The sequence below is a fragment of the Pelmatolapia mariae genome, linkage group LG23, assembly GCF_036321145.2.
Source record: "Pelmatolapia mariae isolate MD_Pm_ZW linkage group LG23, Pm_UMD_F_2, whole genome shotgun sequence".
NCBI lineage: Eukaryota > Metazoa > Chordata > Actinopteri > Cichliformes > Cichlidae > Pelmatolapia > Pelmatolapia mariae.
In genome coordinates, this window is record NC_086246.1 from 40,351,381 (window position 1) to 40,366,916 (window position 15,536).

At 37.3% G+C, this 15,536-nt stretch overlaps 1 protein-coding gene across 1 annotated transcript; it reads right to left on the bottom strand.

The window, feature by feature from the left end:
* Positions 1-11,789: 11,789 nt before the first annotated feature.
* Positions 11,790-14,341, bottom strand: LOC134620701 (granzyme K-like). The gene is made up of 5 exons (XM_063466967.1): positions 14,253-14,341; positions 13,976-14,117; positions 13,074-13,212; positions 12,527-12,796; positions 11,790-12,414 (listed from the first exon to the last, which is right to left on the bottom strand). The coding sequence occupies exons 1-5, from the start codon at positions 14,314-14,316 to the stop codon at positions 12,265-12,267; spliced, it is 765 nt and encodes a 254-aa protein (XP_063323037.1). The 5' UTR covers positions 14,317-14,341; the 3' UTR covers positions 11,790-12,264.
* Positions 14,342-15,536: the final 1,195 nt, after the last annotated feature.

Here is a 15,536-nt window from a genome sequence, read left to right on the forward strand (position 1 = left end):
TACTCATGCATGAGGGAGACCTGACTTCCGTCAGACTCTCAGCCAGGTTCCCTGGAGCACTCCTTTTATTGTGGTTACATGAATATGCATAGGTTCATTAATATATGACGTCTTACATAGGTATACATGTGAACAAAGAGTACCTTGTCTGTGTGTGTGTGTGTGTGTGTGTGTGTGTGTGTGTGTGTGTGTGTGTGTGTGTGTGTGCGTGTGTGTGTGTGTGTGGGGGGGGGGGGGGGGGGGGGGGGGGTCAGAATGTGACCCCATAAATGACTTCCCTAAACCTGCTGGTCTGGAAGTCCAGCAGTCCATCTAAACAAAAGGCACTTATACTAAAACAGATATAGATGTGTTTGCTATACCATATATCAATGAGAGAAGATATAACCTCTCTCATGACCTTAAGCTGTGTGTGCATGCCAGAACACGGTGGAAGGCACACAGATTCTTTACAGACTGCTAAGGATCAAACCTCTATCATTATGCAATCTTTTATAAAACTCTAAGCATATATGAGTAGATATTTCTAAGCATAAATGACAATCCAATAATATAAACCTGACAGTCACCAAACACTGACTTTATTTAACTGTTAAAAAATCTTAATGCTCATTAAAAAAAATATTAGAACTTTTTTTTACCACAATGTAATAAGGCTGTACATGTATAAGCCTCTATGTGTCAAGGCATCTTATCAGTTATATGAAAACACCAAGATTAAAGAGTAAAAGGTTCCCACGATGGCAGGAAAGTCCCACCCATTCATGTTATCTGAGTGTATCGGGTTGCATTGCAGCTGATTTAAACAAAAGTTTAAATAACAAACTATTTTTAATTTTCTATTAAACCCCAGTTTCATTTTGTTGCTTCAAGGTACGAGCTAAACAAGCTGTCATTTTTGTCCACCCAGAGAAAACAGAAATAAGGACTCTCAGTAAGCAGAAGAGTAGAAGTAGCTCACTTGTCTTCTAAATTCAAGTCTTTTGGTAAGAAAGGGGCGTATATAATATTCTGTGTTTATTCTAAAACTTGAAGTCTGTGTTTTGGAAAGTTGCAAAACCACATTCATCAAAGGATGTTACTGCAAGCTGTGATAAAATCATGTTCTTGTGAGGCGCATACTCTGCATTAGTTTGTACTTATTTGTGTTCTGATATGCCTCAGATGATAATAAGTAGCAGCACATCAGCACTTTCTTTCTGGCCCACCAATGTGTAAATATGAACGTTTTAACTTGAGCTTTTCTCTAATTACATTTGCACTTGGAACACCGCTGTATATGACCCAAGTGCAGAACTGAAGCTACATTTGTATTAAGTAGTCAGATATAAAAATCACTTTTCCCTGCTCCACACTGAAAATAATTTGAGTTATATATTTCTCCTTTTTTCACTTTTTAAAACTTTCAAATTACATGCATAATTATTATTTTAGTTTTATTGTTGATACCACATCATATAATCTACTGATGATCTTGGGTTTTAACGTATTCAGCTATCCTACACGAGCAGGTCTTGGCACCCATAACATAAAGAAGTTTGAGCTGCGAAGAAGAAATGCAGAGAGAGAGAGAGAGCAAGAGCAAGAGATGCAGCATGGCTGACGCAAAGTGCTGTACATGTTCCAATGTACAGCACTTTGCGTCAGCTGTGGTTGTTTTAAAGTGCTTTATAAATAAAGATGATGATGATGGCCCGCCGTGGTAGATTTGAACCCAGGCCTCTGCGGCTGTCAGGGTTCCTGACTCAGCATTTTCAGTTTGCACTCTCTCACAGTTTAGTTTTCCATGTGTTTCCGGTTTTATCGTGCCATCTGTCTCTGTGCATTATGTTTAGTTCTACTTCCTGTGCTATTAGTCAGACTTAGTTCAGCTGTGTACTTACCTGTTTCTAATCATCATCATCATCCTGTGCATTTAAGTCCTTAGTTTCCTCCAGTTTGTTGTCTTGTCATCGTCAGTCCCACATGTGATTCCAGTTCAGCCAGTCCATTCAGTAGTCTCATGTTTAGGGATGGGTATCGAAAACCGGTTCTTGTTGAGAACCGGTTCCCACTGTTTCAATTCCTTGGAATTGTTTGCCATTTTTGCAAACGATTCCCTTATCGATTCCAGTCGCCCCGAATGACGTCACCGCATTGCGGAGCATCATTTACCTGGCAGGAAACATGGCGGCTCAAACGCTAAAAAGTTTGGTCATACTTTACGAGAACGGATGACAACAGGGCAACTTGCAATACTTGCAAAGTAGATATTTCATTTAAGGGAGGAAACACTACGAATCTGCAAAAGCATTTGCTCACAAAACACGCGATGACCTTAAATGAATGTCGTGTTTTTAATTCCGCTCCGGACTCGTGAATCTCAACCCAGCAGCAGCGGTAACGTTTGCACGTCCTCTCCCGTTAATACGGCAGGTAAATACTCAACTAACAGTGCATATTATGTTAGCGCGATCTGCCTTATTACAAAACCTGCCATTACTGTGCATTTAGGTGACCGTGATGAGAGAGACAGACAGAGTCTGGCTGGCTCAGATGCTGGCAGTTCTCGCTGCAGTCTACCGGTAGCATTTGCCAGACCAGATGCCCCCGATTTTCGGTAAGTGAATGTGTTTAATTGTAGGCAGGGAGATTACTGGATATTCTTGTGTAATTGCTACAGAATAATTTATGTTATACTTTGTTATTGCTACAGAAGAATATTTATTTTATTTTACATTTACACCCTGTGACACCCCATTGAAGAGCCATAGGCTGGATCTCTTAAGATCTCACTGTTGGGTTTGTAAGGCCATGTTACTCCTAAATTTCTATCTTGTTCAAAGAGAAGATATAAAACAAAGTTCTAAGCTAATCGACCTTAGTGTTCTCCTTTTTTTTAAAAAAAGGAATCGATAAGAGAATCGATAAAGAATCGAATCGTTATACAGAATCGAAAATGGAATCGGAATCGTGAAAATCTTATCAATACCCATCCCTACTCATGTTCTGTTCATCCTGTCATCACAATAAACACCATCCAAGTGCTTCACCAGTCTGCGGGTCCTGCGTTTGGGTCCTCTCTGCTCCACATCCACACACCGACGTGACACCTGCTGAACTCAGTGAGCTACACTACCTCATGTTGTCTACTTTTTGTGCTATTTGCATTTACACTTAGCTAAATAACAGTAGTTTAGGCCATTTAAAACAACAAAGTGTTATTTCTGGTAGTCGTATACAGTATACTATTTACTTAACACTTAACACCAAGTCAAGAAACTATACACACAGGATTTCATTTAAATGATGTCTGGAGAGATTTCATTGGTTAGTTTTGTTTTTTCTTTGTTCATTTGAGCTCTGTCTGTCTACAAATCTCTTAAGGAAGTCCAGCCAAACAAAATCATACAAATGCTTCATGTTTTCTGAAAAAAATATTAAAATCAAGTGTCATGTGGCTTAGTGGCTGAAGACTAGAACTGATGACAGAAGTGTTGACCAACTGAGGGCGGCTGAAATGTCTGTAAGGAGAAATTGCCTGGTCTCCTATTATAAGTATTATTTGTACTTTTGGATAAACAAATAAAGGAAACCTTTAAATATATATATTTTTAGTTATCAGTTAACTTGTTTGTACTTGAAAGATTGTAGTAACAGCTTGTTTTTTTTTCACAAAATAAATTATTGGCCTACAGCCTTTGAGTGTTCCTAATTTTTTGCTGCCTGGTTCCATACAACATTTAGAAATGTGATTTTTGTCTGATGACCTTTGAAAGCACCTTGAGGCAACTGTTGTTGTGATTTGGTGCTGTATAAATGAAATTGAATGAAATTGAATTGAAATAACAATAATAAAAAATAATAATAATGGTTTGTGTTACCTTGACCTATGTTCATATCCATAATGGGATGATTCTTTTCCTGGATTAAAACAAGACACCTGTACAGTAAGAAGACTCAATAAGCAGCTCTCCTCAGACCGATGCACACCTGGCTCCCTCTGATGGTCAAAGAACAGAACAAATATTTCTGTGACAAGAGATAAAAAAAAGAAAAATGCATGATAGTGTAAATGACTGAAAGCAACAAAAACTCAAAAATCTAACAGAAACAAAAATATGAATACTGGAAAAAATGGAAACATATGAAGCTCATGCGTAAGTATTTGTACTTTGTTACGTCCCACCTCTGTTGTCAGCACATAGAAATTAGCGTAGGGAGCGGCAGAGAGAAGGCGACACAGTCTTTAATCTTTAAATAAAGATTTAAAATATCAACTCATATTTGACCTCTGACCTCTCCTTCAAGGTAAATAGACAGATTTAAATGTTGAAGTGATAATAATGCTGTACAGAGCCATTTAAAACTATGTTTATCACTGCTATTGTTTGTATTAAGAACATATAGGCATGTAAGATTGATATATAAGAATTCTAAATATCACATTACATTAGAACGTTGACCTCGTCTTTAAGGTCAAATAAGGTCAAACTTTTATATCTTTAAAACTGCTTATAATTCTGCTCCCTTCTTCTGTGCTAGAAACATTTAGGCAATGATGCTGGTATATGGGAATTCTAAATGTCACATTATAGTTTGCATCCAAATGTCACATTTGACCTCTGACCTCACTTTTACTTTTCATGTTTGCCTTTCTTTCAAGTCGACCCTAAAATGTGTTAGATAGTTAAAGAAAATATTGTAAGGACAACGAGCTAGGTAGAAATATACTGCTTATATAATATTCTCAAATTATTGAGGTCCAGTTTTCTATAGATCAGGTAACAGGTACTGACCTGTTATCCATCATCTGCTCCTACATAATGTCTGTGTAATCACATTGAACATCTGTCATGCTACATGACACATCAATAAATAACAATAATAATAAAATAAACAGTAATAATACCAACACCACCTCTACTGTTGTACTACTATGGATAGTAATAATAATACTGAGAACAAAAACGAATAAATCAGTGAAGATAAATAATGATATTAATGAAAATATGAATGGAAATATGTTTCAAGAAGGCTGCTAAAAGATTTGTGAAAAAGAATGACCCTGGTAAATGGACTGGTTCTTATATGGTGCTTTACACAGTTAGCCTCACCCATTCACACATTTTTAATATGCTTTTTCTATGTAAGTGTCTATCCAACATTTACACACATTCATACTCTATGCTCTTCATCGGAGAGCAACTTGGAGTTAGTATTTTGCCCAAGGATATTTGGCATGTGGACTGGAGCACCCAGGGATCGAACCACCAACCTTCGCAGATGACTTGCTCTAACCCCTGAGCTTCAGCCACCAAGGAGGCGTCATTATTGGGCAGGTCAACAGTGTTTTTGTTCTTTATTATGCCTCAGCTGTCAAAGACTGGTCATACACAGACAGAGAGCTGGAAGAAATGTGTATGGAGGTGTGGATATATTATCTCCAGTTTCATCTTGTATATGAATTTTTATATGGTGTGAAATTATCTAGACCATTCAGAACCCCTTTAGAACCCCACAGTATATTCATAGTATATATAATATGTGCATAGAAATATGTGCCCTGGATTAAGCCACAGTGATGGGAAACATCAGTGATAATTGTAACTGCACCAGCTGTTTTATAATTGCTTTGTTTGAGAACCAATTTGGACTGAATTGCTGATGTTCACTTACTGTAACTGAACTGCTATTTGCCTATCGAGGTTTTGCATCTGATGTCATGCACACAACACTCGGCTGCCCGCTATATTGGACGCGATAACCGGTAGCATTCACGTCCAATAACTAGTTATTACTTCCTTCTTGTTAGTTATCTTTTGCTGTGTTGGCTGCAGCAATCATCAAGGACAGAAAGTAAATCCTTTTTTTGTTTTAATCGCTTTCCTGCTGATGTAGATAAACAAAGATGAACAAAAAAAAACTATTTGATATACTGGCATCAGATAAGTAGTTATCAGTTATTTGAATTTTTAAAATCATCAAAATCAATTTCAAACAATTTTTGAACATTTACATTTTTTACATTTTAATTTTCTCTCTCTAATTTTTTTCTTTCTCATCTTCTTCATCCGCCTCCTCAACCACTATTCTCCTCCTCATCGCCATCTCAGTCCTAAACTGAAATTAGGGTTCTGACATAAGAAAACCAAGAGGAAGAGGTTTATTTATTTTTTATTAGTTATTGTCAGCAGATCAGACATATGCCCCCCCCCCCCCCGCCCCCTCTCCAGAAGGCTAACAAGAAATAGGTAAACAACAGCACAATGTTGTAAGTGAACATTATGCTGGCTAGCATTAGACTCTAGCATCCTAACACTTTTAATAACACTTTTGAATTACTTTCCTTCTGATCAACAGAGCACATGGCACTACTGACTCTTTGCTTGTGCCATTTAATGTAGAAAATATGGACGACTTATTAGCACCCCAAAAATGAAGCCAAAACATCTCTATCGCCCCCTGGTGTCTGGTTGCAGTATAGGTCATAAACCCTGCCTCCTTTTTTTTTTTTTTTAAACCTGTCCCGTTTGGTTCTTTTGCCATCAGAATTATTGTCTAAAGGCGAAGAAAGATGCCCAACGGATTTACTTTACCAAATGGACCATCCCAGCCTTGCCGTAATGGTCCATTTGATTTACCTTTTATTGTTTATTTTATTATTATTATTATTATTTTACTTGCTAGATACGGGACAGGGGAAAAGAAAAGGGAGAAAGAAAGAGGGGGGGGGAAAAAAACAGCGGAGAAGAGGGACGGGGATAAAGGGCAAAAAACAAAAACCAGCAAAATAAGCAGACAAAAAATACATATATCGATCACCTGGATCACCTGTTGAGAAAGAAAAAAGAAAACAAGCAGAAGAAAACGAGAGTAATAGAATAAACAACATCACAATGATATATGGGAATATAACACTAAATACTTAATATTAAACATTATTGTGCAGCCTTGCCTCCTCTATGTTAGCAGCTGGGACTCTTTTTAAAGTCATTGGTGTCATTAAGCACATGTTACACAGGTGTCAAAGGAGCATGCTAAAAATTGCCTACTTCTACTAATATAGATAGAAGAGAGAGGCTTGTGGTGGTGCCAGTCTCACAGTGTAACAGCAGAACAAAGTGTCAGAAAACAAGTAGAAATGAACCAGAGTGAAAAGGAGTTCTTTGACTATAAGGGCTGGCGATGTGTGACAAAGTTGTGATATTTTTAGGATGTCATGTGTGCATAAAAAAATGCCATGCTGATGGAGTTATCGAACAGCTTAATGACTGAAACAGGAGATACAGCATCTTGTAATGGCTGTAAACCAGAGACACTATGAAACTTCACCTCTGGTTTTCTTGGCAGAGTAATTAGACCCCATCTACACAGCAACAGATTGCATTTCATTAAATTAGAAATTGAAAAAAGGCAAAAATTTATTTTCTTTTAAATATTAAAGTTTCACAACTGTGAGTTCAGAGAAGTGCACTGAAGTTTGATTCTTATCTGGAAATTGTGGTTTCTGCCGTTCATCCAGTTTGCTGTTGAAAGACAGCAAACTGCTGTTGAAATGACCATGTCGAGCAGTTCCAAGGAACTTTATCACGTACTTGCATCTGCCTTCTTCAGTTTTAGATGAACAAATTTAACAAAAACACTATTTATGTGTTTGAAATGTGAGACAAGATGGTGTCTCACCAGCCAAATGAAAATGGTCCAAAAATAATTAAATAAGGGAGAGAAGTGAACAGCTTTTGTTTTTATACAGTACACATGCTGTACCACTAGATCTACAAGATTTTTGAACATATTATTTATTAGAGTAAAGTTTTCTAAATAAAGTTATTTATTTAGAAAAGTTTAAATGTGCAAACTTCAATCTGCTGACAACGTTTCTAGCTAAGGTCTGGAAATGAAAAAAGCTGGAATTACAACTGCCAATTAAAGATTAATTTTCTATTTTCTCAAGATTCAGTCACCAATTTTCATATCGACCATCAACCACTGCCTATAAAGTAAAGACCAGGTGATGGCCAGCGGTACACCAGGAGCAAGCAAGACATCGAGTCACTGATCCACCTCACCAGGATCTACAGTGAGGATATCAGGATGTAATTCAAGTGTGGCCAAATGATAGCAATGAGAGGGGAGGTGATCCAGACTGTAGGAGTGGACCAGAATGCAGATCAGCAGATATACAGGACAGGTGCAAATACCTGGATACTTATATCTGGTTCCTGTTGGCCTGTGGGAACCATGAGAAAGATACTCAAAGGTCCATCACAGCCAAACACAGTAGGTAAAGCAGGTGCTTTGATGCCAGTTAAACAGTAGAAATAAGATCCAAGCCACTAATGCATACATCATCACAGTTGTCAGATACCCAACTGGAATAATAATCCACAGTAGGAGATAGATGATCATGATTTCAAGACATGAAAACCATGATCCAAAGTCCAGCACCTACAACTCTATTAACAAAAGAAAGAGACATGGCGAAGATTAGCGAGTTTCAAAGCCCAGTCCAAGATGAATCAGAAAGCTTCTGCAAATGCATCAGGAAGACATGCACCTGAGATGAGCTGCTCCAAGAATTCCTCAGGTAGTTAACGAGGAACAGGAACTGTCATGAACAATAAAGCCTCTGCATGTGGAGTCTACAATAGCCGACAGATTCCAAGTTACACACTGTGCAAAGGTGCACCAGAGACTATCCAACATACAGTAGCAGGATGTCAGAGCAACCTGGGACAGCGTCCCTGATAAGGATGGATGAACGGATATGTAATAATTATTTACAATCACAAAGTAAATAAGTTATCTTCAGTAATAAATAACTGATTAGTAAATAATGTATTACGCCACCAAGATGGCGGCACGTGAACAACGCGAGGCTCAGTGTCTCTCCAGAATCTGCTATTTTTATCTACTTTGTATCCTCATACCTATAACTTATTTCTGTAATATATCTATATTATGGCTAAAGCGCTTTCTTGATGGATACAAACTGCATTTCGTTGCCTTGTACTTGTGACATGTGCAATGACAATAAAGTTGAATTCTATTCTATTCTAATCTGTACTTGCTAAAGCCTCAATATTAGCAGTGACTTAAAGCCTAAAAAATGTAAAAACTCTACATGATCACATTTTATTCATGCTCACCTACAGACACAAGTGAGAACAGTGTTTATTCATTGCTTTAATAATTAAATAGAAACTGTAATACATTTTAATTAATTGATTTGGTCAAGCTGCTGTCACAGTGTAGTGCTCTGACAGGCAGGATGCAGGACTCAAAAGCAGGACTCAAACACGAAGAGGGAATAAACTCAAAATGGTAGCTTTTACAGCTGGGAATACTCTTACACTAATACAGAAAATAAAACCAAAAACAAGAAACTAAAACAAAAAAACTAAGAAACTAGGGAACTAAACTGGGAACAGTGAACTAGGAAATACAGGGAGCACGCAGAAAATACACAGAACATTGGGGTGGAGATGGTACAATGCAGATATTTCAAAACAACACAATTCTCAGGAAAAAAGACTTGTTAAATCTTACTTAAAGATTTGCTTTGACACCCTGTGATTGTACTTGTACTGTTAAATCGCTGTCAATAATTTTTTTTTTTAATATATTGCTTTCTTTAGTTAAACACAAGTGGAGTTCTATAATGACTGAAATATACTTATGACTGAAGGGACAATGTTTTTACACACATAATCAGAACCTAGCAAAAACCTTTTAACTATTCCATCTATTAGCATCGTACTTCACCATTATGCTATCAAACTGAGAATATGAAGTCAATATTAGGCAGTGTGTTAATTATTGGACTAGTGGGGCAATAAAAAAAAATATCAGGCAAAGTTTTACAATTCAGATCTATTCAGTTTCCATCTTGTCTACAGTTTCATGAGCCTTATTAATATGGATGACATTTCATTTTTAATCAGGTTTAATCAATAAACCTCTGAGGATGGTGAAATGGGGTAACTGTCTAAATACAGCTAAGTTTCATAACCGTGAGTCTGGAGAAGTGCTCTGAAGTTTAAATCTTATCTGGAAATTGTGGTTTCTGTGGTTCATTCAGTTTGCTATCGGATCTGAAGATAGTGACAACTGACCATGTCAAACAGTTCCTAGGAACAGTGTCATGGACTTGAATCTGACTTCTTCAATTTTAGATAATAATTAAAAACTCTAATTTCTAATTTCTGAAATGTGTTTATTAAGTGTGAGACAAGACAAATGGTTAAAATAAATAAATGAGGGAGAGAAGGAAATAGATTTAGTGCACGTACTGTAGCACCAGATCTAAAATCAATATTTTTTTACATTGCTTACTGATAAAAAAGTGTAAACCAGCCAGATCCAATCTACCAACTTCTCACCAACAAGTGAGAAGTCAAATGAGCATTTATTAGATTAAAAAAAACAAAAACTGGATAATTGGTTGGTTGCTACTAATAGACTTAAATTAGTTTATGTATTATTTTATGCAATGACAACGCACATACGTCCGAGCTCCATGTATCGGTTGTTAAGCTTAACGTAGGGATGCTTTACAAACATTCAGAGATCAACTTACACACTTGCTTTACTTCTCTGGGACTGCTTGCTCGGAGATGAAATGCTGGTTTGGCAGCACGTTGCGAAAACTACGTCCAGATGAACAACTTTTGGGGTTTTACAGTAATCTAGTTACTGTAATTCTCTGGTTAAAATGAGGAGACAATAGTTCACAATTTAGAAATGTTCCTTAAATGAAGAGAGGAGTCAGATTTTACACTGAGATAATGAACAGTGGATGGGCAAAACAAAGTAATCACTTGACTGATTCTTGAATGTATATCGGGAGCAGCTATTATCATGGCCTTGGTGTTACTGGAGTTTAAAGCAAAGCAATTATTGGAGAGCCAGTCACAAATCTCGAATAAACAATCAGCTAAGGTCTATCCAGCTGACAAGGCTTAAAAGACATAAACAGCGGAATATCATCGGCATAGAAATAAGAAACACCAGAAAAGAATGGAATGATGCTGAAGGTAGCATGTAAAAGAAAAATAACAATAGACCAAGGACTGAACTTTGTGGAACCCCACAGGTTAGAGAAGCAGTGCTAGAGAACGTGTTCACCCTAACAGAGAATCTTCTTTCAGAAAAATAGGAGGAAAACCAGGCTAGCGCTTAACCAGTGATGCCAGACAAAACCTTGAGGCTATAAAGCAAAATATTTTGGTGTAACGGTATTGATGGTAACATTATATCATTGATGCACCTGTTAATTTTATTAACACCAAAGCAGCAATTAACAACACCCTCTGCTACTTAACTGACCAAATCAGTATCCCAGAATGACTGACTGATGCAATACTTGTTTATAAATAAGTATCTGTGAAATGTTCAATAACATTAATTGTGTGGGGTTTTTTTATGATCACAATTTAAAAACACACACAATCACACAATGTATTACCCATGAGACAGTGTGATAAAAAAAAAAAAAAAACACTGCTATATTTTATTTGAAAAGCAAAAAGATTTTTAAATCGTCAAATATGTAAATAAATAAGCCACAAAGGGCTCATTTGACAAAGAACAAATCAAGAATGTGGCCTGACTGCCTTTTTAGGCAGGTTTCTCAGGCTTGAAAGACATTTAATTTGGTTAAAAATGAAGGACTAAATTACAAATTTTTGATCAAGATTTCTTAAATTAAGATTAAGATTTAGTGATGTGAGATTTAGAAGTTACTGTAAAAACATGACACTTTGAGAAAATTGCAGTACAAACAATGAGACACAGAAAGAAGGAAATAAATCTTTACTTCAGCTTTATTAGAAAGTAGGAAAAGTAGAAAGTAAAAGTACAGCAAAAATATTGTTTTGTATCAATTTTGCTTTTTGTGGGGTCTTCGGTGGTGTCAAGTAAAAGTACTGAACAAAACTAAACAAGAAAACATATTTAAAAATTTATCTTTATCAAAAACTCTGTTCAAAATCCTCATATTAATTTACAGCACATAGTGAATGTGTCTGGGCGACAGACTGAACAGTCTCACTGTTGTTTTACTTTTGTGTGTGCATAAACAGACTAACCACAGGCTGCTATGTGCACAGTCTGTAACAATTAGAGCAAGCCAGCAGTGACAAAGATTCCATAAAATATAATATAATCAATGAGATAATAAAAAGATGCTGGTCAAGTGAAAGGTATGAAGTGATAGCTCAGCATAAAAGCACAAAACATTGTCATCTAGCTTAGCTTATGTGGACTGATGCCTGATGACTTTTAAGACTTCATAGTTTCTTTGATCCACTTGAGTTGCCTCTTTGAGAGAAACGAGTAGACTCCAGGCTTGTAAATGTTCCCACAACCGGCTCCAAAAGAAGTAACTCCAACCAGATGAAAGCCGCACAGCAGTGGGCCTCCGGAATCCCCCTGCAGCAAGTACATATGCACTGTAGACCCTTTTTCTCACTTACAGGTGTCAAAACATCAAAATGGTGCTGAGCTCAATGATTACGTGCTCATACATATTCTTCATACTTACTTGACAGGTATCCGCTGCTTTTTTGCCATTTGAACCAGCGCATACCATGTCGCTGGTGATTAAAGGTGCATAGTTGTAATATTCACAAGAGTTACACTTATGTCTGCCGATCACAGTCACGCGGACAGACTTGAGAACGTCCGAGAGGTGGTTCTCTTCAGTTATTCCCCATCCAGCAACCAGACACTTGGTGCCATCTGGAGGGTCTTTGACAATTTTGCCCAATTGGAGCCATTTTACTGACTTGGTTGTATTTACTGGTTCCTTAAGCTAAGAAAGAGTTGAAAAGAAATGTTACACTTTGTCAGTGACTATCTATATGTTACAGACTTGGCTTTAAATTAAGTATATCTGTGACACTGTGATAAAGTCTGGGTCACTACTTAATAATTCATATATTTTGTTTGGAAAATGGGAAATAGGTGGAGCGAATTATTGAAACATGTCTAAACATACCCAGAAATGCACTTTATCAGGTAGAAACAAACTTATTTTCATTGTTGCATCTTTGCTTGACCGGCTACTGGACACTGAATTGTCAGCTTACCTTGAGCAGCATGAGGTCATTGCCCACAATATGATTGAAATAGTTAGGATGAGCAAAATGTTTCTCAACCTCTCGGACCTGCCTCGACTCTTCTACCTCTTTGGTGATGGAGTGCGCTCCCAGGATCGCCTTGCTCATTCTGCAAAAGAAAAACTCAGTGTAGTGATGACACTTCACTTACATGAAAAGGTCAGGAGTGTGTAAAACTGTTCAAATCATAGTTGTGTATTATTACATACGCCTGGGCTATGGCTGTTACTGAGCCTCAGATGGATCTGCATGACACTTTCCTCCAACTGAGTAACAAACTTCAACATTATTAAATGTTATAGATGAAAAATGTATTTTTTGAAGGAGGGCAGGATGTAATCGGTTCTTTGTGTTTGTTTGTCTGTTTGCTAGTTTTCAAGCGTTGTGTGATGTCAGATACCAATAACAACTCAAGCTGATTTCATGTTGGTGAAAATCAGGTCAAAGCCACATCAAACTTTAAATTGCCCACAACTGTTTATGGATCATCTTCAAACGTCTTAGGGGACATGAGTACCTAGTTTGGCTATGCATTTGACCTTGACCTTCACTGTTAGCACCCAAGGTCAAAGCATGGAGAGAGAGCTGTACAACACACTTACTATTTTTTCACTACAAGACCCTATGACATCACAATGAGTAAAGACAATAAAATACACAATTTTAGTATGTAATTTTCAAGGTGAAAGGTTTAAAGGTCGTTTTCTTATAAAAGCATGAAACATTTTAGTGCAGCCCCTGCCTGTGGGGAGGAGTTACGCTGTGAGTAAGAAAAAATATCAGTTAGCATTACACTTCACATCTTCTGTTAAAAATGAATACTGCAATATTTTGATTTGGAAATTTAGGAAAAGTGAACCTCAGGTTCTTACCCAGTGCAGTGAGCAGCTGTCAGGACCCATTGTGGGTGGATTAATGTCCCCCCACACATAGATTTCTTACTTGTCAAAAAAGCCATGAAGGGCAGCGAGTGTGGCTTAACTTCCTTCCCTCCAATAATCTCAGAACCATGACCTAAAACAATAAAAAATATCCAGTCACATAAGAAAATCAGCAGATTTTTAAGTCAAGAACAGATGAGTGAGCACAAATCCTACACCAACTGCTTTACTTAGAGTAATGTAAACTAAAGTACAAAACATCATTCACCTGACTGGATGATGGAAAGAAGCATGAACAAGATAAAAACACTGAAATTCCTCAGGCACAACATGTTGTCTCAACTCTCGCTGAGCAGATGTTGAATTCACTGAAGTCCACTGTGATGCACAGCTTTATATGCTGAGCAGACACCACACACACACACACACACACACACACACACACACACACACACACACACACACACACACACACACACACACACACACAGCCAGAAGTGTTCTTAATGTGTTATAACAATCATCAGTAGTTTTGAAAATAAAAAATATAATTTGCCAATTTGCTCACATGTTAATCATATGTGCTTTTTAATAATCATCATTAATTTTGTAGTTTTACCAGTATTACTGTGAACTAGGTTGGAGCCACACAGTGCCCACAAAATATATCAAAGATCACCACCTAGTGGTTTAATATGAATGTTGAGTGTCACTGACACAATGAGGCTAGGATCATAAAAGCAAAGATATTTGATTGATTATTAGCTCTAAAATATCTGTGACGGCTGTGTCTGATTTACAGTGATTTTGAGATGTTGAGATTTTGAGACTTAAAAGATTTTGAGACATTAAAAACCTGTTGGATCCACTGAAAAGGCTGAAGAGTCGGTGACTGAAAGCTGCGAGCAGAAGTATTTATAAGAGTTTTACTTTCATGTGGAGAATATTTAAATGATTTAGGCAAATGTGAATTGAAAAGTCTATGACACAAAATCTCTTGCAAGCTGCACAAAATATAACATGAAAAAAAAATCCTGTATTCAGCCTGCGGTGGCTGTGATAGCTGCTAATAGAAGAGTTTATTTTTAGGAGGCGAGATGTTAGAGAGTGAGAACTCTCTGTATTGAAACTCTTCACTCAGACTTCACCCTGAGTGTTTCGGTGAGCCCACTCTTTGCTCCTCACTAACCATGTTTTCATGAAACACAGCAGAAATGAACCGAGCTCAGCTTCTTTTTCTCAGCAGTGCGCACACAGTGAGCGGCTTCTCTCTGCTGAATCTGTAATTAATACTGTTACTGTGTTAGATTAATGCCTGAATGTTGCCACACGCATGTGGCATGGTAACATTATATCAAAACATACTGATTTTCCTTCAGCCTCCTCTCACTTATCAGAACTGCCTCCCTATTTTCAGAGATTACCACTGGACTGAAACCTGAGTTTACACTGGATTATTTTGGTTAGAAGGCCTGAATTTTGCAGCACTTTATTCCTACCTCTGTGCTTACGTTGAGTGTTTGAAACGAGCAAAAGCATCTGGTCTGCTGAC